Here is a 24,241-nt window from a genome sequence, read left to right as displayed (position 1 = left end):
ACTGAGGACCGCCTGTAGTGAATTTACTTCTTCCCACCAGAAGACTTGAAAACTCAAGAGATGCACTCTTCTTGTTGGGCCACATCAGTTAATAAACATTACTTGTCCCTTCGGACCTTATAAACATCCATCTCAAGATCCTCTTCTAAGCTGCTTAGAATCAAGATCACGTGAAGTGTTAAATACCACTTTATAATGCCTTGGTAAGGCCACACTTGGAATACGGCATTCAGTTTTTGGTCACCATGATGTAAAAAGGATATGGAGACTAGAAAGAATGCAGAGAAGAGCAACAAAGATAGTTAGGTGACTGGAGGCTAAAATATAAAAACGGTTGCAGGAACTGGGTATGTCTAGTTTAATGAAAAGAAGAGAAAAGAAAAGAAAAGAAAAGAGACATGATAGCAGAGTTCCGATATCTCAGGGGTTGCCACAAAGAAGAGGGAGTCAAACTTTTCTCCAAAACACCTGAGGGTAGAACAAGAAGCAATGAGTAGAAACTAATCAAGGAGAGAAGCAAAATTTCCTGACAGTTAGAACAATTAATCAGTGGAACAGCTTGCCTCCAGAAGTTGTGAATGCGCCAACACTGGAAGTCTTTAAGAAGACGTTGGATGGCCATTTGTCTGAAGTGATTTAGGGTTTCCTGCCTGAGCAGGGGGTTGGACTAGAAGACCACCAAGGTCCCGTCCAACTCTGCTATTCTAAATGATTCTGAAAGGGGAAGGGCCAATTCTCATCCTACCCTTTGTTCATTAGGATTCTCTGTAAATAAACTGGAGGAGTCCAACTTTCCCTACCATCATAAAAAGCAAGAACAACGTCGCAAGCTTGCTATGTACACAGCGACATAAATTTCATCGGTAGAACAGGGATTACTGCAGTGCTGTGGTTTAAAATGGTACCCCATACTGGCCAGGACAGCAGGGCACTGTCCAATATCCCATCCTCCTGATGAGGAGGACTCACCTGCCCTTTTCTACCTGCACCCACAGGACTCCGCCACCATATCTGGATAGGCCTTAACTATCATCCCTTGGTCACTGGTAAAGGTAACCATGAGGCTTTTGGAATATTTCACCGGGACGCAGCAAGGAGCTCGCTGGAGCGGCATGCCCTGTTCTTGCATACGCAGCAGGAAAATGGTGTGGGAATAGTAGTCCGGGATGCGGGTGGAAAGCGGGCTCTGGCAGGGGCCCACGCAATTGTTGGCATTGTATGACTCCGGTAAAATGATGTATCTGGTGGAGACCAGGTTTATCCTGAGCTCTCGCAGCCGGCAATAGTCATCCTGGACTTGAGTGCTACGGTTAGCACGTAAGGACACCTTCCTGGCCTCTTGCCAACGAGTGCGCACCACCTGGAGAGCCTTGAGCAGCAGAAGGCTGTGGATTTTTCTGCGGGTTTGTGTTTCCTCCGTCTCTGTAGAATCGCTCGTGGGAAACTTTCCGGGGTCCCTCGAAGGATAGTAGCACAGAGCTAGCAGAGTACGGAAGAGGTCGGCGTTGGCTTGGAAGGACGGCATGGCTTTCAGCTCTTGGATCACGGAATGCAGCTTCTCCAACAGTTGCCGAAGCAACTTTCCCTCGAGGTACCACTGGCCGAGCTGGCGCTCCATGAAAGCTTGGCTGTTCTCAGGGAAAAGGACCACGAGGTGATTTTCAGACTGCACCAGCCGCTCAAAAGCCACTTTCTCTGACAAGTTGAGCAGTTCGTGAGGAAGGGCCTCCATTGTGTCGAAATCCAGCAGGAGGTGCCCCTGGGCAACGGGAGGCTCACCAGAGGGGTTGAGGACTTTGTTGACAAATTGGGAGAGGGTCTCCAAAAAATATCCAGGGTTTGTGAGCACTGACGCAGTGGCATTGGTTTGGTTAGTGATGGCGGCAGCCTCTGAGAGCGGGTGGGCTATGCCGGAGTTCAGCAAGCTGGTGAAGAGAGAGAAAGAATTTTAAAAATTATTTGACTGTCTCCTTGTGCTGCATATGCCCAACTCATCACTGAGTTCATGCATTATGCAGACATTCAAGGATACTGTTCTGACCAAGGCTTCCCAAGAGCATGAAGCAAACTTCTGGTCCTGACAACAATCCCTTTTATTAATTTACTATAAATTCTGCTCATTCACATCCAGCAAAGTCTTTCAAGGGAGGATTTACACTCACAGACCTTATCTGGCTTGGAGAGCTGACAGGCCGATATCTGCAAAACTTGGCAAGGAGTCTCTGAGAGTCGCCAATTAAGCAAACCAATTAAGCAAACCAATTAAGCAAACTAATTGTCTCCTGCAAACTCAATTTCCCTTTCACTCATCTTTTATTTCCTCTGGGAGAGGCCGTTCATCATCCACCTGTGGCCTTACTCCCAAGTCGACCCCTGTTCTTTCACTTGTTCCCTTCGTCTGGCAACTCTGCGCATGCGCACACTGGGAACAGGTTTCAGCTGTTCTTCTGCCTCACTGATGTCTGACTCTGAAGGCAGCTGATAACTGGCATACGGCTCTGGCCCCCTCTCTGTCTCTGACACAGAGCCCTCATCAGAGCCTTCTCTGGACTCCAGGACTGGCCTATGCTTCTCCCCAACCTTCTCACTGTCTGAATCAACTGTCAGCTCTGCTAGCAGGCCATAACAGATACCAAGGTCAAATGGCAGATTCCTCACAAATAAGTTAGATTAATAGTAATACAGTCTTAGTAAATTATTTGACAGTGTTGAGGGAATTAGTTGTTTAGCAACGTAATGGCATTGGGTGGGGGAGAACGGTTCTTGTGTCTCATTGTTCTGGTGTGCAGTGCCCTATAGCATCGTTTTGAGGGTAGAAGTAGAAACTATTTATGTTTCTATTGGGTGAGAGGGGTCTGTAGTTTTATCAGTTCTCATTAAATTTAATGGAAGCCACGCTTTTGCATTTTTTTCCCCAAACAAGGGATTTCAGTGAAACTCTCAGAGGTAGAGGGCAATGGACTTGATATACAAATAAGAAGAAGAGTTTGTGAAGCTTCCCATGCCCTCGATGGTTGACAAAGTTACTGGCACCCAACTCCTCAATTAAATCAAAAACATCCCAAAGGGATCCCACTTGTGAGGCCTTTTTCATTTTGGGACATGTGGCAAACAGTGGGGTGGTAATTGTTATATAGAGCAACAATATTAGCAGTGGCATCATTTGTACTCTACAGTGGAGCCAGTTTGGTCTAGTGCTTGAGGCATCAAGCGAGAAACCAGGAGACAGTGAGTTCTAGTCTCATCTGAGATATAAAAGCTGGCTGGGTAATTTTGGGGCAATCACCAGGAGATGATGAGTTCTAGTCCCACCTGAGGAATGAAAGCTGGTTGGGTAATTTGGGGGCAATCACCAGGCGATGGTGAATTTTAGTCCCATCTGAGGCATGAAATCTGGCTGGGTAATTTGGGGGCAATCACCAGGAGATGGTGAGTTCTAGTCCTACCTGAGATATAAAAGCTGGTTGGGTAATTTTGGGGCAATAACCAGGAGATGGTGAATTCTAGTCCCACCTGAGGTATGAAATCTGGCTGGGTAATTTTGGGGCAATCACCAGGAGATGGTGAGTTCTAGTTTCAGCTGAGGTATGAAAGGGAGCTGGTTGACTTTGGGCTACTTCCTCCCTCTCACCACAACCTATCACACAGGATGGTTGTTGTGGGGAAAATAGGAGGGGGAAGGAATATTAGGTATATTCACTGCTTTGAGTTACTTATAAAATATTAAAGGGATAAAAAATATAATAATAAATAATTTTGATGCATAAAAAGAAATGTGAAAGAGATTCTCAAGCATTTTAAGAGGAAAGGGGATGATGAAAACATTAAGACAATGCAAGATAGCATTCAGCCCACAGACCTCAAACATTAAATGAAGAGTAATTAACTGAATTAATTACATTCACATTAAAGTTATGCAAACATGTTAATATGGTCATCTTCTTGCAAGAACCCTAAGCAACAAAACCCCTGACACTTCCTGCTCTTCCAACTTTGCAAAAAAAAAAAAATCAGACAAGATTCCAGTGTTTCTCGGAGGAGATTTTGGAAACAAATGGTGATGAAACGGCTCTTATCTGCTTTATTTACGCTGTTGCTGCCCTCGAAAGCGACACAATGTTCCTTTCGAGGGTTTCCCAAAGTCCTTATCGGACTTCTGGGCAGGCCAGATTGGAAGCAATTAAAGAGGCCCACAGGAATCTGAGATCTTCTGAGAAGTCCAATTTATTTCAGGAAAGTCAAAAGGCCTTTACAAAATATTTCTAGCAAGTGCTGGGTATGCAGACAGTTCTAGTTAACGCTGAGATCTAAATGCAGGGGTGGGATTCAGTCGGTTCAGACCAGTTTGGGCGAACCAGTTCGCTCTGATGATCAGTTTGCCTCCCCCCCCCCCGCCCCTGTGTTTTACTTGCCATATTTTTCAGAGTATAAGATGCACCTTTTTCCCTCAAAAAAGAGGCTGAAAATCTGGGGGCCCTGAATACAGCATTTTTTGCCTCCCAAAACCCCGCTCCCTTCACCAAAACAGCCGTGCATAGCCTTTAGGAAGCATTCAGAATGCTCCTGGGGGGCAGGGAGGGCAGAAATGAGCAAAAAACAGGCTGATTTTTGCTCAACTTTTCCTCCTCCCCCAGCCCCCAGGAGCACTCTACAAGCCTCCTAAAGGCTATTCATGCCCTTTTTTGATTTAAAAAAACAGGCCTTTTTTGCTCATTTTGGGGGGGGGGCAGCCCCCAGGAGCACTCTACAAGACTCCTAAAGGCTATGCATGCCCTTTTTTGGGGGGGGGGAAACAGGCCCATTTTCACGAAAAATGGGCCGTTTTTGAGAGGTCTGCAGAGTGTAAAAACTTTTTTTTTTAAATTTGCCTCTTCAAAATCTTGGTGCGTCTTATACTCCGAAAAATACGGTACCTATTTCCTCTCGAGCGGCAGAGCGAATTGCCGCACCTCAGCTGTGTTACTCCTCAGAAGTAACGTGGAAGGTAAGTTTTGTTAAAACTGCTGACACGCACAGCACGTGTTCACTGAACTGGTTGTTAAACTGGCAGGATCCCACCACTGTTTAAATGTCTTGCTTGAACTCTGCAATATTCTGGACAGCCCTCCCTTTGGGGCAGGTAGCTTCCTTTCTACCTGCCTCTGTTTGGGGCAACAGACACAGATAGTCCTCGGCTTATAACCATTCGTTTAGCAACAGTCCAGACTTATGGCTATGCCTCGCACTTATGACTATCATAGCATCCCCAGTACGATCACGTAATCAGAATTTGGGTGCTTGGAAACCAGCCTGTATTTACAACGGTTGCAGCTTCCTGAATCATATGATCACCATTTGCAATCTTCTCACCTGGCGTCTGACAAGCAAGACCAGGGGTCGGCAACCTTAAACACTCAAAGAGCCATTTCCCACAGAAAAGAAAACACCGGGAGCCACAGAGGTCCTAACCGGAAGCCCCCCCATTCAATTCTGTAGCTGACCCGAAGTTTAGTTCCCCCACCATAGAGTCTTCTCCTAACACAACGTCCTTTTTTCCTCTATCTGTCCTAACCGAAAGCCCTATCAATTGTGGAGCAAGCTGGAAAACCTGCCCCTTGCCATAGAGTCTTCTCCTGGCGCGCTGTGCTTCCCCCCATCCCCACTGGAAGCGACAGGGAGCTGCAGCAGAGGGATGAAAGAGCCACATGCGGCTCCAGAGCCCCGGGTTGCTGCCCACTTGCGCAAGACCTAGGGGGCAAACCAGATTTGCTTAAGGACTGTGTGATTCACTGAACCACTGCAATGAGTTGCTTAACAACTGTGGCCAAAAAAAAAAAAGATCACAAAATCCGGCATAACTCACTTAACAACTGCCTTATTTAGCAATGGAAAGTCTGGGGCCCTTTGTGATTGAAGACTACCTATATCAGAGTTCTTCAAACTTGGCAAAGCTGGCTGGAGAATTCTGGGAGTTGAAGTCCACAAGTCTTAAAGTTGCCAAGTTTGGGGACCCCTGACCTATATGATAGAATCTGACCATTTTAAAACATAAGCATGTAAGAAGTAAGTTCTCTGGATACTACTGGAAACTGGGTGGCTGGATTGAATGGTGATTCCATCTGACCCAGCAGAATTCCAGTATTTAAAGGGGTGCCACAAAGAGGAGGGGGTCAATTTATTCTCCAAAGCACCAGAAGGCAAGGCAAGAAGCAATGGATGGAAACGAATCAAGGAGAGAATCAACCTGGAATTAAAGTGAAATTCCCTAACAGTGAGAACAATTAACCAGTGGAACAGGTTGCCTTTAGAAGTTATGGGTGCTGGCACTGGAAGTTTTTAAGAGACTGGACAGCCATCTGTCTGAAATGATAGGGTTTCCTGCTTAAGCAGGGGGTTGGACTAGAAGTTCCCTTCCAGCGCTATTCTGATTGGGAAAAAATTACCCATTTATCTTGTAGTTGTTTTTCAGACAAAATTGGGTGTAAAAGGCAGTGGTAGAGAATGTGCAGGCTTACACATGACTTGTGTAAGGTACCAGGCTTGGAATCAGGAGACCGTGAGTTCTAGTCCTGCCTTAGGCATGAAAGCCAGCTGGGTGAATTTGAGTCAATCACCAGAAGACTATGAGTTCTAGTTCTGCCTTAGGTATGAAAGCCAGCTGGGTGACTTTGGGCCAGTCTCTCTTTCTCAGTTTAATTCATCTCATAGCGTTGCTGTTTTGGGGGAAATAATAATAATGAGTATTAAGTACGTTCTCTGTCTTAAATTATTCATAAAAATAACTGAGCCGAGGTGGCGCAGTGGTTAAATGCAGCACTGCAGGCTACTTCAGCTGACTGCAGTTCTGCAGTTCGGCTGTTCAAATCTCACCGGCTCCGGGTTGACTCAGCCTTCCATCCTTCCGAGGTGGGTAAAATGAGGACCCGGATTGTTGTTGGGGGCGATATGCTGACTCTGTAAACCGCTTAGAGAGGGCTGAAAGCCCTATGAAGCGGTATATAAGTCTAACTGCTATTGCTAAAGGTAATCCTCAACTTGTGAGCCTATTACAGTCGTAAGTCATCAGTCGTAAAGCAGCTCATCACGCAACCGACCCGATTTTCTGACCTTTCATTCCTTCAAAACTTTGCAACTGGGTCATATGTTTGTTTGTTTTTTGCAGTGTGTGTGTGTCCATTGTAACTTGGAGCTGTCGCTAAGTGATCAGTCGTATGTTGAGAACTCCCTGTAAAGGCAGGTTCTAAATAAATGCAAGGAAAAAGCCCACACAATCAAGGGAAACTGCAAACTCCGAGAGAGAGGCAAAGCCTGGGAGCGTTGGTGCAATTGTTCTCTCATGCAGGCCTGGGATTTCATGGCTACCAGTTCCTGTCTAGAGGCGGGGAATCATGGGTGCAAAGTTTAGAGGATGCTATTTACCTGGGTTTCAGGTATGGTAATACATCTAACTTGCCATTCGCAGAGAGGAAAGAAGAGGGTGGATGGGAGCCAAGGCCGAAGCTTTGTTTCACCAACAGCAAGACAGCCGGGGTCCTGCGGGTGAAACACTTGGCATCAAAGCCAAACAGAAGATCCTGGGCTTCATCAGAGGAGACAGCAGCATCTGGGAGGCAAGGATACAAAAAGAAAAGAAAAGAAGAACAAGAAAATGACTTATTGGACCAGCAACAAGAATCAGAGGTAGGTGGGTTCCTACCAGTTCGCACCTATTCGGTAGAACCGGTTCGTCAAATCTACCGAACCGGTTAGAAGAGGTTCCACCAGTGGACCCGGAAAGCAGGCCACACCTACAGAAGAGGTTCCAAAATTTTTTGAAACCCACCACTGGTCCTTGGATATGATTATTCTACACTATCATTGCTCATATTTATAAACCTCAGTGCCTCTGTGAAAGGTAAGGATGACTACTGCGTTTGTGGTGCAATCAGAACATTGCGTGTGTTGAAGTTGTTTTAATGCAAACCAAAGATGCCTTTTAAAAAACAAGTTTACATCATATTCTTATGCATGCCAGTGCTGTGTGTGAGGTAATTTAAGGTGTTTCTGACAAGTGTCGTTGGCATCTTCATATCCGGTCACATGGGCAGCAAGCCACTCCCACAAAGGAGGCCACACCCACAGAGTAGGTTCGAACAATTTTTGAAACCCACCACTGAACGAGATCCTCCCTCTTATTGTTGTAGATTTCTGAGGCCTGTGAAACAATGAAAACAAATTAAAACATCATAAATATAACACCAGAAGTGGGTTCCCACTGATTCGGACTGGTTCGGCCACGTAGGTAGTAATTCAGCCAGCCACACCCCCAAACCGGTTCTATCGGCTGCGCCATCTTGTTTTTTGCTTCTGCGCACACGCAAGCATTTTTTAACCTACTCCACATGCGGCATAGTGCGCATCAAGGGCGCGCCCACGCCCAAAGCGCATACCTGAATGAACCGGCAGTAGAAGAAGCCGGAACCCACCTCTGTATAACACAGATGCTGTATGTCATAGGGTTGTCATTTTACATGTGGCTCAGTGGTGGGATTCAGCCAGTTTGCACCTATTCGGGAGAACCGGTTGTTAACTTTCTAAGCAGTTTGGAGAACTGGTTGTTGGAAGAAATCTCATTTTGTTTTTTTCCACTTCACAGGGCTAATCCTGTAAGGAAGGCAGGAAGGAAACATTCTGGTGTTGTTTCTAGCCTAATCCTTATTGCCCTGCTTACAGAAACTGCCTCTCCAGTTAACCCTTATGACATTGTAACAGCTAAGGTGAAGCTCCCATCGACGTGAGTAACATTGAGTTGGCCACGCCCACTCAGTCACATGACCACAAAGCTTCACCTACCCAGCTGGTCATTAGGGCAGAGAACCGGTTGTTAAATTATTTGAATCCCACCACTGATGTGGCTCAAGGCCTTTAATCCTATAGCAGCTCTCAAATCTTTCATGAAAAGTTGGGGGGGGGGGGGAATCCTGAGTTAAAAGTTAGACTTTTTATACCAGAGAAAAATTACTGCATTTTGATCAGTTGTTTAGAATTTGTGTTTTTCAAACAGAGGAACGGGAGATTTAAGAGGTGGCGCAGTGATTAGAGTGCAGTACTGCAGGCTACTTCTGCTGACTGCCGGCTGCCCGCAATTTGGCAGTTCAAATTTCACCAGGCTCAAGGTTGACTCAGCCTTCCATCCTTCCGAGGTCAGTAAAATGAGGACCCAGATTGTTGGGGGCAATAGGCTGACACTGTAAACCGCTTAGAGAGGGCTGTAAAGCACTGTGAAGCGATACATACCGTATTTTTCAGAGTATAAGACGCACCTTTCCCCCCCTAAAAGAGCGTGGAAATGTTGGTGCATCTTATACACCGAATACAGCCATTTTTGGCCTTCCCTCAGTCCCCAGCAGCACTCTGCAGGCTTCAGCAGGGCTGGGGAAAGGCAAAAATGCCCACGTTTTTACGGAAAATGAGCCATTTTTCATAAAAATTGAGGCTTTTTTTGCCTTCCCACAGCCCCCAGCAGCACTCTGCAGACTTCAGCAGGGCTGAGGGAAGGCAAAAACTTTTTTTTCTTACTTACCTCTTCAAAATCTTGGTGCGTCTTATACACTGGTGCGTTTTATAGTCCGAAAAATACAGTAAGTCTAAGTGCTATGGCTATTTCACCCCAGGGCCCCTACCAGCCATGGAACTCTGCCCTACCTGTATTGTTTTGGTGCCTGATTTCCAAGGAAAGTTCATAGCTTAATTCACCAGGCGAATGTCTCCCAGACATCACAGAGCCTTGGAGGACAAGGTAGCGGGTTTCTCTGGAAAGGCAAACAACCTGAGATGGGAAAAAATTTAAAAATAAACATACTCCAACATCCATCTATTTGATCGAAGTCCCCCCTCAAAACTTTTATTTCCATCATGAAATGCAGAAACTCCCTTGAGGCTTCATTCTTAGGTCAAGAATTATTTAGTTCCTGCGGCCTGCTAAAAGCACCTGCTCAGCCTTGGCAGGCAATTTTAAGGCGTGTGGACTTCAAATCCCAGAATTCCCTAGCCCGCATGCCAGCTGGGGAATTCTGGGAATTGAACCCCTTACATATATCTTCAAGTTGCTGGTGTTAAGAAATATTTATCTAGTCCAGGGATCGGCAACCTGTGGCTCTGGAGCCGCATATGGCTCTTTTATCCCTCTGTTGTGGCTCCCTGTCGCCGGTCGGCTCCACAATTGATAGGGCTTTCGGTTAGGACAGGTAGAAGGAAAAGGACGCCATGCTAGGAGGAGACTCCATGGTGGGGGAACTGGACTTCCGGTCAGCTCCAGAATTGATAGGGCTTTCGGTTAGGACAAGTAGAAAGAAAAGAACGCCACGCTAGGAGGAGACTCTATGGTGGGGAAACTGGACTTCCGGTCAGCTCCAGAATTGAATGAGGGGGTCTTCTGGTTAGGAAGCTCTTTGTGGCTCTTTGTGTGTTTAAGGTTCCCGACCCGCGATCTAGTCCAACCCTCTACCAACCCAAGAAATCTACTAAATTATCCGCGAAAAGCTGGCAGGCCAGTCTCCATTTAAAAATCCCAGTGAAGTGGAATCCATGTCTCTTAATGATTTCCTGCTCCAACCACTAGGATCTCCCATTACCAAACATTCACTAATGTTCAGAGTGAATCTTATTTCTTTAAATTTCAGACCAGGCCCTTGGTTTCAACAGAGGTAAATTAGGTAGCAGGAGTGATGATGAGGGCATTCTATGAACTGAAAGGGTGTCAAATCAAGTGTACATGGTATTTTAAAAGATATGGGGCTTTTAACAATTAGGGTCACTATCTTTGAGTTCTTTGATGTAGCGTTTTTGGTATTCTGTAGAGTGTTTATCTTAACTTGCCTTAATGTGACCTAAAGAAGCAAAAGAGCTCCTTGAGTCATCCAATGTAGGACATCATCAGTGCTTTTTGGTCAAATGAAGGTGGCAAATATACTTAATATTCCTGCCCCCTATTTTCCCCACAACAACCCTACAAGGTAGGCTGAGGTCACAGAGAGCATATTAGGTATGTTCACACCTTGAGTTGTTTATAAAAATCAGACAGCTGGGATATAAGCAGAGAGAAATAAATAGAACTGAGGGCCAGTTCTAGTGGTTAAGACACATAGCTACAAACCAGGAGACTGTGAATTCTAGTCCTGTCTTAGGCATGGAAGCCAGCAGGGTAACTTTGGACCAATCACCAGAAGACTGTGAGTTCTAGTCCCGCCTTAGGCATGGAAGCCAGCAGGGTAACTTTGGACCAATCACCAGAAGACTGTGAGTTCTAGTCCCGCCTTAGGCATGGAAGCCAACAGGGTGACTTAGGGCCAATCACTAGAAGACTGTGAATTCTAGTCCTGCCTTAGGCATGGAAGCCAGCAGGGTGACTTTGGACCAATCACCAGAAGGCTGTGAGTTCTAGTCCCGCCTTAGGCATGGAAGCCAGCAGGGTGACTTAGGGCCAATCACCAGAAGACTGTGAGTTCTAGACCCACCTTAGGCATAGAAGCCAGCAGGGTGACTTAGGGCCAATCACCAGAAGGCTGTGAGTTCTAGTCCCGCCTTAGGCATGGAAGCCAACAGGGTGACTTAGGGCCAATCACTAGAAGACTGTGAATTCTAGTCCTGCCTTAGGCATGGAAGCCAGCAGGGTGAATTAGGGCCAATCACTAGAAGACTGTGAGTTCTAGTCCTGCCTTAGGCATGGAAGCCAACAGGGTGACTTAGGGCCAATCACCAGAAGGCTGTGAGTTCTAGTCCTGCCTTAGGCATGGAAGCCAGCAGGGTGAATTAGGGCCAATCACCAGGAAACTGTGAGTTGTAGTCCTATCTTAGACATAAAAACCATCTGAGTGACTTAGGGCCAGTCCCTCTTTCTCAGCCCACCAAACAGGGTTGTTGTTACAGATAAAATAGGTGTGTGTTGGATATGTTTGCCTTGAGTTATTCATAAAAAATAATAAAGGCGGGATATAAATATACAAATAAATCAATATAAATAAACAAATAAATACACTTGAAATTGTGGGCGGAGGAGTGTATGCTACGTTGATCTCCTTGGAGGAAATGAATGCTATTAGGAATAACACGGGGAGGGGGGAATTGTCCCACATACCTGCTTTTGATGCAATCCTGTCCCTCCCACCAGAAATCTCTTTGGGACCCCTTGATGCACCAGTTCCTTTTCTCCTTGATAGAAGACTAGGAGGACCAGCTGCAAGGAGCTGAGAGGCTCTTCCACATCCTTCTGAAAGGTCAGTTTAAACCTGAGTTTGGTCTCGACTTCCCATTTCACTACCAAAACAGACGAAGAATTTTTTTTAAAAAGAGATACAAAACAGGGACATCCCATTTCTTAACAGATAACACATGAACAGAGTTGGAAGGGACTTTCTAGGTCATCTAGTCCAACCCTCCCCCCACAAAGCAGGAGACCCTGTACTATTTTTGACAACTGGCAGTCCAGTCTCTTCTTGAAAGCCTCCAGTGATGAAGCTCCCACAACTTCCGAAGGCAACTTCTGCTGCATGGGTTGATTGTTCTCACTGTCAGAAAATTTCTCCTTGGATATATGTTACAACTAAAGATGTTTATCTAAATGAAATTATAAATACCATCAACATAAAATGGAGCTTGCTCAGAAGCTGAAATACACCAAGTAAATGAGATGAAGAGTGTGGAGTAGAGGAGAGAGGCAAGGGAAGAAGAGAGGGAAAGGAGAGAGGGTGGAGAGGAGGAGAGAAAGGAGGTGGAAAGGGGAGAGAGGAGAAGGAGAGAGGAAGGAGAAGAAGAGAAGAGAAGAGTAACAGAGGGAAGAAAGGAGGTAGGGAGGAGGAGGAGATAGGGAGAAGAAAGTGATGGATAGGGTACAAATATGGTATATGGAGAGCAGAAGAGCCAATAATTGTTTTGGGGGGTTGATTGTAAGATGAATTGATGTAAATATTTAATAATATAAAAAAATGTTGGTTATGTAACAGTATACATGTGGTTATTTGTTATGAATATGAAAAAATAAAATAAAAAATTCTCCTTCTTTCTAGGTTGAATCTCTTCTTGTTCCGTTTCCATCCATCGTTCATCCATTCTCTTAAAAATAAGCCATCTGAGGTGCTACCTATGCTGCAGTGGTGGGTTTCAAAAATTGTTCGAATCTACTCTGTGGGTGTGGCCTCCTTTGTGGGAGTGGCTTGCCGCCCATGTGACTGGATGGGAGTGGCTTGCCGCCCATGTGATTGGATATGAAGATGCCAACGACACTTGTCAGAACCACCTTCAATTACCTCACCCACAGCACTGGCATGCATAAGAATATGATGTAAACTTGTTCTTTAAAAGGCATCTTTGGTTTGTGTTAAAACAACTTCAACACACGCAATGTTCTGATTGCACCACAAACGCAGTAGTCATCCTTACCTTTCACAGAGGCACTGAGTTTTATAAATATGAGCATGATAGTGTAGAATAATCATATCCAAGGACCAGTGGTGGGTTTCAAAAAAATTTGGAACCTCTTCTGTAGGTGTGGCCTGCTTTCCGCATCCACTGGTGGAACCTCTTCTAACCGGTTCGGTAGATTTGACGAACCAGTTCTACCGAATAGGTGCGAACTGGTAGGAACCCACCTCTGCTATGCTGTCTCCTATTGTCCAACTCTCTTCTCTGCCTGCTCTCCTCTTCGGAGTTTCAACCGGTCATTTCAGCTCTTCCTTGATTGACATTTAAAATATTTTTCACACGGGTACGCCTCAACTTGTGACCACAACTGAGACCAAAAGTGCCATTGTTAGCAAGGGGGCTGTTAAGTGAGGCATGCCTGATTTTGCCACCTTTTTTTGCTGTAGTCGTTAAGTGAATTATCTGGTCCTCAAGCGAATGCAGCTTCCTTCACTGACTTTGCTTATTGGAAGCCAAGTTGGGAAGGTTGCAAATGTTAATCATGTGACCTCTCGACTATTCCATGACCAGCACACACATTTTAATCACACGGCCATGAGGATGCTGCAACAGTCATAAGTGTGAGGAATGGTCCTCACTCACTTTTTTTCAGCACCAGGGTGACTTCTAATGGTTGCTGAATGAATGGTTGTATTGACTTTATTTTAAAAATGGAAAACAGTTGAATGGGGCATCCACAGGGTGTGGACAGAATTCAGCCAGAGTACTGTGGCAGCCATGTTGACTTTTTTTGGCCGTATCCTGCAGGTGTCCCTGGGTTCAATAAACCATTGACCCATGTTTACATCTCAAGGAAAAATGGTATGTTCTTCTTAACAAGAGATAGATTGAGAGGAGTGTTTAGCCTGACACTGGTGGATTCATACAGGATATTTGGTGAGGCTGAGATGGAGCAGGATCAGTGGTGGGTTTCAAATTTTTTTAGAATCTCTTCTGTAGGTGTGGCCTGCTTTGTGGGAGTGGCTTGCCGGCCATGTGACTGAGTGGGAGTGGCTTGCCAGCCATGTGACTGGGTGGGAGTGGCCAACTTGTAAAATGTGGCGAAACTCACTTAACAATGCTCTTGCTTAGCATTGAAAATGTTGGCTCAAGAATTCTGGCATTGAAGTGTGCAAGTCTTAAAGCTGTCAAGATACAAGACCCTCACATCCCTAACCCTTTAGAGAAAAAAAACCCCAAGGTTGTTCAAACTTGAGAGCTTTAAGACTTGTGGACTTCAACTCCCAGAATTCCTCCTCTCGCTCTTCATCTTGATGAAGTGCGGACGGCGGGGGGAGGGAGCTGGAACCGGTTCTAAACGGCACTGTAGATTTATGGAACCTCTTCTATAGACGAGGTTAGAACTGGCAGGAACCCACCCCTGAGCAGGATAGGCTGTGATTCAGCACATTGTGGGAATTCAGTCCCTGTCTTAGCTGATTGTATGAACAAGTCCAAGTCCTCAAAGATGCCGTACAGGTAGTCCTCGACTTACGACCCAATTGAGCCCAACACTTCTGTTGCTAAGTGAGACATTTGTTAATGTCTCCCTCAACAAAATGGAGTTTTGCTCCATTTTATGAGCTTTCTTGTCACGGATGTTAAGTGAATCACTGCAGTTGTTAAGTTAGTAACAAGGTTGTTAAGTGAACCGGGCTTCCCCAGTGACTTTGACATGTCAGAAGGTCGCAAAAGGGGATCGCATGACCCCAGGACAATGCAACCATCGTAAATATGAGGCACTTACCAGGCATCTGAATTTTGATCATTTGACCATGGGAATGTTGCTAGGGTTGTATGTATGGAAAATGGTTGAACGTTACTTTTTTCAGTGCCATTGAAACTTTGAATGGTCACTAAACAAACTGTTATAAGTCGAGGACTACTTGTAATTTGGTGCATTTGGGTGCTTTACATCATGTTGTACCCATGCTGTAACAAATTGGATTTGTTAAGTTAAGTCTCTGGCTAAGAGCAAGATGTGGACTATACCAAAGAGTTTGAAAAAGACATAAAATAGAGGGGGGGAAATAGTTAGGACATGATAACGAAGAAAAGGGAACAGGAAAGGATAAGCATAAAATTATAACCAGATTTGCAGGAATATCATCCTAAAAATACACCTTGAGAGTTGAAAACAACAGAAAAGGAAAAGAAGAGAGGAGGAGAGGAGAAGAGAGGAAAGGGGAGGGGAGGAAAGAAGGAAGGAAGAGGAAAGGAGAGGAAGGACTGAAGGGATAGAAAGAGAAGGAGAGAGAGTAGGAGGGGGAAGAGAGGAGTAGGGGAGAGGCAAGGGAAGAAGAAAGGGAAAGGAGAGGAGGAAGGAAGAAAGTAGAGAAGGGAGGGAGGGCGAAAAGAAGGAAATATCGGGTGGTCATAATACAAAATAGGTGTACGGGATGGTAAGCAAAGCATCCCAAAATGTATATTTTATCCTTTTATATGGAAAATTAAATATGTAAAAGTGATAAAAATAAATAAGAATAATTTTTTGTGAATGTATACGTGTAACTGTATGTAAGAGAATAAAAAAAAACTTTTATTAAAAAAAGACAATGTTTTAAAAAAGGGGGATCTGGTGGCCATCTAGTCCACCTCTTTTGCTATGCCCACCTTTTGAAAAAGCAGAACTCTTGTCTGCTCCATTCTACAAGGTTTCCTTTCACATTTGCTCATGAAAAAAGTCTTTGTCTTGTGTCATCCTGATGTATAAATATTAAGTATTGCAATTTTTTTAAAAAAAGACTTGATTTGTTTAATGCCTTAATAGATCTAATTTGAGGGGTCATTTTCTTTTATCGGAAGGTAATAATTTAAAAGTTGCAGCTGAAGCTTTCGTGATCATCAGAGTAATTGGGACGATCTGTTTCCGTTTCCCCCTCCCAAACTATTTGCAACTGCTGGAAATGGATATTTTATTCTTTGTAATCTCTGCAGCTGATCCCTATTTAATTTCCAGAAGGGCAGCTGATCCTTTCTGAAAAATCCCCCACCACTACCACCACCAAAAGAGAGACAAGAGCAATCCTATGACGGATCTGATTCAGTCAATATATTTGGTCTGATCCAAAGAACTCTGTGCCCACAAGAAATCTGAATTTTTGCACCTTGAAGCTATTTCAGTCCTAGTTAAGAGACTGATCATTTTTCCTTCTTTTCCTCTTTTTTCAGATTGTTTTCTCTTTTCTTTTTTTTAAAAAAGGTTTTCCCCCTTTCCCTTTGCCACCCATCAATACTGGTATCTTCTGCATGCATATTTACCTCAGTGTTGGTGTTACAAAAAAATTGGCTTAGATTTAATATACTTTGGATTCAAATTGGGTATTCTGTAGAATTGCTGAAGCAAAGGACTATACATTGGGAGTGGGAGAGGGAGAGGGAAAGGAGAAGGAATTTTAGAAAAAGCACTAGATGCTTTATATAAGCTCTTCATCATTTTATAGCATTTTATACTATTACTATCGCTTGGTACTATTTTATCATTTTATACTAAGCATTATCACTGTTCAAGCCAATTTCTAAAACTTCATTGATGTTTTAGAAATTCTAAACAAAGCTTTCTAGAAAAAAAGTGCAGAGAAGAGCAACAAAGATCAATGATTTGGATGAGGGAATAAATGGGGAACTCATCAAATTTGCAGATGACACCAAGCTGGCAGGAATAGCCAACACTCCAGAAGTTAGGCTTAAGATACAGAAGGATCTTGACAAACTTGAACATTAGACACTATCTAATAAAATGAAATTCGACGGTGAAAAATGTAAAGTTCTACATTTAGACAAGAAAAACGAAATGCACAGGTACAGTATAGGTGCTACCTTGCTCAATAGTAGTAACTGTGAGAGGGATCTTGGAGTCTTAGTGGACAACCATTTAAATATGAGTCAGCCGTGTGCAGCAGCTGCCAAAAAAGCCAACACAGTTCTAGGCTGCATAAACAGAGGGATAGAATCAAGATCACGTGAAGTCTCAATACCACTTTATAATGCCTTGGTAAGGCCACACTTGGAATATTGCATTGTTTTGGTTGCCATGATGTAGAGTGGAGACTCTAGAAAGAGTGCAGAGAAGAACAACAAAGATGATTAGGGGACTGGAGACTAAAACATATGAAGAACAGTTGCAGGAACTGGGTATGTTTATTGTAATAGAAAGAAGGACTAGGGGAGACATGATAGCAGTGTTCCAACATCTCAGGGGTTGCCACAAAGAAGAGGGAGTCAAGCTATTCTCCAAGGCACCTGAGGGCAGAACAAGAAGCAATGGGTGGAAACTAATCAAGGAGAGAAGCAACTTAGAACTGAGGAGAAATTTCCTGACAGTGAGAACAATTAATCAGTGGAACAACTTGCCTCTTGAAGTTGTGAATGCTCCAACATTGTAAGTTTTTAAGAAGATGTTGCATAACCATTTGTCTGAAGTGGTGTAGGGTTTCCTGCCTAAGCAGGGGCTTGGACTAGAAGACCTCCAAGGTCCCTTCCAACTCTGTTATTCTATATTTCTAAATGAGAACACAGGGAATAGTGGTAATAACAATGTCTTTTTCCACCCTTCCCTGTCTGCACTTACCTTCTTCCAAATGCAGCATGAAGAAACGGTGTCCAGCAGGCCTGCCCAGAGAATCAGCCACCCGCTGGAGTGACCCGAGGAGGCTGTGAGGTGGGTTTGAGGGACATATGCCAAAGATCTCCAGGTCCTCTCTGCTCCAGTCGGATCTGCTCAGGGCCTTCAGGAACCCACTGTCGTAACGGCTGAGGAGGCCCCCCACCTCCAGGTGGTTAGGACCCCAAAAGCTGCCCCCATCCAGCCTCACGTGACACACCGATTCCTCTGAGCTTTCGTATAGCCATGGCTGAGAACTGGGTTGGGGCCATAAGCTCAAGGGCCTCACTTCCTTCTCAGCCAAGGGCAGGTGGGGTAGGAGACGTCCAGGGGTGTCTTCGGACTCCAAGGAAGCCACCAGGGCTTTTGAAGGGGCTTCCTTGAAATCCAACCCAACCTTGACGTGTTCTTCTTCTTCTCCTTCTCCTGGGGATTTCAGTTGCCTTAAATTGGGACTCTCCCATTGTCTCGGAGGATTTTCTTCTAGCAGGTTTCCCTTTATAGGTGAGGAGAGGGACTCGGCTGTTAGCCAGAGACTGAGGAGGATGCAGACCAGGCCAAGCTCCATGGTTGCTTCCCTGATGAACTAAAGCCACCGCTGTAGGATTCCCCAGGGAAAATTCAGAAGGGAGTGAAGGCATCGGATAACACACACACACACACACAAACAATCACACAGAGCGAGATGGCCTGAGTTTTTCTCCTTAAAACCATTTGACCTTGAGTGATCCTGGAAGAATTCTTGCAACAAGCTGGCTCAAAGGAACTGTCCTGTTCTATTTGCAGGTTTTTTGATATCTTTTCAGTCTGGATGCTTTAGCAAAATGCAAAGCATCCGAGCCGGCTCAACCTTGATGTAAACACTTTTTATCATATTTCAAGCGTCCCCTCCATCAAAGAGATCAAAGCACAACCCACATTCACACACAATTTGTACCTCTCAGTCTTTACATTGTATCGGAGTCCGCTTATCGTGTATTTCCACCCCCCCCCCTTAATCATCTTATATAAAGGCTGGGTTTTTTTTAATCAGCAGAAAAGTATTTCTTCCTTTAAATATTTATCACCTAAAAATTAATACCTTGAAGTATGTTAAAGGATCAGAGAATCGGACACAATGGAATGGGAGGGGGGGAAAAATCTTAAGGAGTGAAAGAATTTGGATAACCATTTGTCTGAAGTGTTGTAGGGTTTCCTGCGTAGGCAGGGGGTTGGACTAGAAGACCTCCAAGGTCCCTTGCAACTCTGTTATTCTGTTCTGTTCTAATTTTAATTCTATTCTGTTCTTTTGTAAACACTGTTAAGATAATCTGGGAAGGAAATGTTTCGAGGCATTTTGTTTGTCTTTTAGTGGCTGCCTCCAATGCTTCATGAGAAGGCTGAGCTGATGAAACTCACTGTTGCCAGATGTACTAATGGCCTTTCCCTTCAAATTTTAGATCAAGTTAGCCCCAAAGGTGCTTTTTTTAGGCGGCAACTGGACTTCCTTGTTATTTCTTTTTCTTTTGAAGATGTTTCGCTTCTCATCCAAGAAGCTTCTTCAGTTCTAACAAGATAGTGACGGATAAACCTCCAAGTGCTTCAATGACCTTCTAAAACAGTGGTAGTCAACCTGCTCCCTACCGCCCACTAGCGGGCGTTCCAGCTTTCATGGTGGGCGGTAGGGGTTTGCTGTAACTCTGCTTTATAAATTTTATAATGTAAAGTTACTTCCCTACTTTATAAATCACCATTACTGTGGAACCAGTAAAATTTTACTACTAACAGAGATACAAAAAGTGGGCAGTAGGTATAAAAAGGTTGACTACCCCTGCTCTAAAAGGATGCAAATTACCAGCTGCTTCAAGGAATAAAAATCCTTCCATTCTACACTATTTTGTCAGAGTTGAAGAAGCTTTTTGGATGAGAAGCGAAACGTCTTCAAAAGAAAAAAACAAGAAAGTTCTGTTGCCTCCTGACAAAGCCATGACCGGGATGACAGAATCTCTAGACTTTTAAATCAACTTAGCAATCTTTTTTATTCAGAGGCTAAACCTTTTTTTTTAATTGGACATCTGAGGATCTCAAGACAATTAATACAATAATACAATACAATAGCAGAGTTGGAAGGGACCTTGGAGGTCTTCTAGTCCAACCCCCTGCCTAGACAGGAAACCCTATACTATTTCAGACAAACGGCTATCCAACATCCTCTTAAAGACTTCCAGTGTTGGGGCATTCACAACTTCTAGAAGCAACCTGTTCCGCTGATTAATTCTTCTAACTGTCAGGAAATTTCTCCTCAGTTCTAAGTTGCTTCTCTCCTCAATTAGTTTCCACCCATTGCTTCTTGACAATATATAGTCTTCACTGGAAGAACAGGATAAAAAATTCAGTTCCTTTTTTATGCATTGGGATGGCGATGATGATAAAATAAATGCCTTCTGCCAAGAAGACATTTTAAGTTGGGAACTAGATATGGGCAAAAGAAGAAAGGGACGACAGAGAACGAGGTGGCTGGATGGAGTCACCAAAGCAGTCGGTGTGGGCTTGAATGGACTCCAGAGGATGGTAGAGGACAGGAAGGCCTGGAGGAATGTTGTCCATGGAGTTGCGATGGGTCAGACATGACCCATTGCAACCACATGGACAACGTTTGGTCTCCGGACGCGCTTCAAGGTGCTAGTCGTTACTTTTAAAGCCCTACATGGTTTAGGACCTGGCTACCTGAGAGACCGCCTCCTGCCATTTACCTCCCAACGACCAATAAGATCACACAGGTTGGGCCTCCTCCGGGTGCCGTCGGCCGGTCAATGTGGGTTGGCGGCTCCCCGGGGGAGGGCCTTCTCTGTAGCTGCTCCGGCCCTATGGAACGATCTTCCCGTAGAGATCCGGACCCTTACTACCCTTCCGGCCTTCCGTAAAGCTACTAAGACCTGGCTGTTCCGGCAGGCCTGGGGCTGTTGATCAGTATCCAGCCGCACTCTAACAGTATGCATGGTGTGAATTTTAACCTTTGTATTTTTATTTTTAATATATGTTTCCTTGTCTTGTCTGTAAGCCGCCCAGAGTCCCAAGGGAGTGGGCGGCATACAAATGTCAATAGATTGAAATTGAAATTCCTCCAGGCCTTCTCGAGTCCATTTAAGCTCACACTGACAGATTCAGTGACTTCATCCAGCCAGCTCATTCTCTGTTGTCCCCTCCTCCTTTTGCCCTCCATCTTTCCCAGCATTAGGCTCTTGTCCAGTGAGTCCTCCCTTCTCATTAGGTGGCCAAAGTATTTGAGTTTATTGATTTGAGTATTTAATGCATACAGTAGTGTTTATTTATTTCACAAAGCCAGATAATCCATCTTGCAATCTCTGCAAGTTTATATACTACGCCTGCCGTATTTTCACGATTCAGGTATTGCTCAGCTATGCATTCTTGGGGTTTTACCTTGAGATGTTCCCTAGCGCGCTGTGATTTTTCAAAATGGCAAAAAGTTTGATTTGATCCATCTTTAAACTTTACTTAGTATGTTATCATTTGGGCTAGAGGCTATGTGACCATAAAATAATCTAGAGTTTCCAAGCCCTTTGCTCATCAAAACCTTCATGAAGTTTCAGATTGTTAATTGACCTCCAAACATTTATCGTATAAAAATGTTAATATTTTAATAGCTTAATAATAGAGACAAGGCTGCTCTCCCTGGCAGTTGACTATCCCGCCCTGGAGCAGAGTCTCACTGCTCATCCCCTCATCATCAGGATTAGGGTGAAGATCTAAAGGGGTCCAAGAGATGAATGGCCCACAATTGACTTTCCATCATTTCGTCACTACCTATTGATTCTTTACTGACCTCTTGAATTATCCCATTGACCCTTGTGGTCAATACTGACCATGTAATCAGTAGTGATTGTTTATAGATGTCAAGATATAGTCCTTGTTTAGCAACAATTGGAATAGGCAACTTGGGTATTAAGGGAAATGGCCGTTAAGTGAACCACAATGTTTATTTTCTTAATTCAGTTTTCCTTTGCTTTATCTACCTGCAAAAGTTGTAAATGTGAGCACTGGTTGTAAGGTTATTTTTTCATCACCATTGTAACTGCAGTTAAGTCCCTAAACAAGGTGGTGGCTAAATTAGAATAACCTGAATTTCAATATCTTGAACAGCCCTGGGCTTTTTCTGCAGCCACAAATTCCTTCTATGTATAATCAACTTGCTTTCGCTGTAAGCCGCCCGGAGTCCCCCGGGATTGGGTGGCCTATAAATTTAATAAATGAAATAAATGAATGAATGCTTCCTACATCTAAATTGTCTACCTTATCCATCCATCTACCATGGCAGCCCCCAACTATCCTGTTTCCCCAAAAATGAGACCTCCTGCAGAATAAGCCCAATCAGGCTTTTGAGCGCATGAGCTAAAATTAAGTCCTCCTCCAAAAATAAGCCCTCCCTGAAAATATTTAAATGCATGTGCAGCTGGTCCCTGCCATTTCCTCTGGTTGCTTGTCGCGCAAACACAAGGGGAGGAGGCGAGGGCAGGGGGCGGGGGAGGAGGGAACATGCCCCATGCAACCCAAACGGGCTTACCTAATGGCCACTCAGGCAACCTTAGCCACCATGCCCCTTCTGTCAGGCTAATGGCTGCTGCAAAAGCCGTTAACGAAGAACAGGGAGGTGACGGTGATGGTGGGATATCCGGTCACAGTGGGGTGGCCGGGCTAACAGCATGGCGCAGAGTCTGGGAAGCATGGCTGGAAGCGAGTGCATGGCCTCAGGGTTGAACAGCTGAGTGGCTGTTGGTGACCACACTCGCTGTCTCCATCTCAAAAATAATAAGACCTCCCCAAAAATAAGGCCAAGTGCTTATTGGGGGGGGGGGGGTTGTCAAAAGAAAACAAGAGAGTCTTATTTTCGGGGAAATTTGTTCCTGGACAAATTCTGCATTACTCTGACTTGAAAAATTACTTTTTATTTCATTTTCAGAATCATTTTTGCTAACATAAAAAAGGATCACTGTTGCAAACAGCCAATGAAAATATCAACCCATAAGGACAGTCATGAAAACACACAAACAAAACCAAATTCTAGGGATTGTCAGGGAAGGTATAAAAGGCAGCATCTGGACCGTTTCAAAGAAGAACCTCACCCCGGGCTACAATCCCACTCCAACCGAATTTGTGGAAACTGGTCAAGCCAAATTACTCTGGAGAATGTGGGTCACTGGTGGCACCAGGAGTTAGTAATGAAACCCTGTGGTTTTGTGGGTTTAATGTTCATGTGAGCATGGTGTTAATTGCCAGGAATCCTTGCTGATTACAGCAGTACCCAACACAAACAATAAACTTAAAAATCCAGCTGGGCTCTTCTAAGATTTCTGGCAACTGATTTCAAGGAAGCCTGAAGCTGCTGTCTGCATTTGATTAGCTCTGGGCACACACGTGAGGCTAATGGAAAGTCCAGTTAGGCAGAGAAGGAACCAGGATCTTGGTGGTTAGTATTTCTTTCTCTGTTTTTTTTTAATTCTTTATTTTTTTTAAAAAAAAATATTTTCTGTAAGCCGCCTGGAGTCCTTCTGGATTGGGTGGCCTATAAATTTATTAAATACTAATACTATCTTAAAAAAGCAAACCCCCAATGTAAAACAGATTCTTTTACTTAAAAGTAGTCTATCCAACCTTGGCAACTTTAAGACTTGTAGACTTCAACTCCCAGAGTTCTGGGAGTTAAAAGTCCACAAGTCTTAAAGTTGCCAAGGTTGGAAACCCTTGGCCTAGAGCAGAGTTTATCAAACTTAGCAGCTTTTAAGATGTGTGGAACTTCATTTTCCAGAATGCTAGCCTGTAGAATTCTGAGAATTGAAGTCCACACATCTTAAAAGTTGCCAAGGTTGAGAAACAGTTCTCTAGAGATGAATGTTTTAAGATTACTGTATTTTTCAGAGTATGAGATGCACTGCCCACCCACCCCCAAAAGAGGCTGAAAATTTGGGTGCTTCTTATACTCCAAATGTAGCTTTTGGGGAGGTTTTTTCCAGCCCTAATGCCAACAAAAGATTTGAAAACTGCCTAAAGAGGTACTTCCTTTGTCCAGTTTCTATTTTTGGGAGATAATCCTGTCAAGGGCAAGGCAGTATGTTCCTGTGACTACATGATTTCTATTCTTTTGGGGATAATCCCTTTAAGGGCAAAGCAGGGATTTTTCTGAGTTTTCTCAATAGTCTCCTTCAGGCAAACACTGGGCTGGTTTGT

The 24,241-nt window shown here is 44.2% G+C and overlaps 1 protein-coding gene across 1 annotated transcript; it reads right to left on the bottom strand.

The window, feature by feature from the left end:
* Positions 1-979: 979 nt before the first annotated feature.
* Positions 980-18,587, bottom strand: AMH (anti-Mullerian hormone). Its single transcript, XM_032214260.1, has 5 exons — positions 17,987-18,587; positions 12,095-12,273; positions 9,664-9,787; positions 7,399-7,582; positions 980-1,925 (listed from the first exon to the last, which is right to left on the bottom strand). Exons 1-5 carry the CDS (start codon positions 18,585-18,587, stop codon positions 980-982), a joined length of 2,034 nt encoding a protein of 677 aa, XP_032070151.1.
* Positions 18,588-24,241: the final 5,654 nt, after the last annotated feature.

This window comes from Thamnophis elegans, chromosome 1, assembly GCF_009769535.1.
Source record: "Thamnophis elegans isolate rThaEle1 chromosome 1, rThaEle1.pri, whole genome shotgun sequence".
NCBI classification, from domain to species: Eukaryota; Metazoa; Chordata; class Lepidosauria; order Squamata; family Colubridae; genus Thamnophis; species Thamnophis elegans.
Note: the sequence above shows the minus strand (reverse complement) of the source record. Positions and strands in the feature narration are given on the sequence as shown.

Coding starts and splice junctions, on each gene's coding strand:
- AMH (XM_032214260.1), bottom strand. CDS start 18,587: ATGGAGCTTGGCCTGGTCTGCATCCTCCTCAGTCTCTGGCTAACAGCC. Junction 12,274..17,986: donor CATGCTGCATTTGGAAGAAG/GTAAGTGCAGAC, acceptor CTGTTTTGGTAG/TGAAATGGGAAGTCGAGACC. Junction 7,583..9,663: donor CAGGCACCAAAACAATACAG/GTAGGGCAGAGT, acceptor CTTGCCTCCCAG/ATGCTGCTGTCTCCTCTGAT.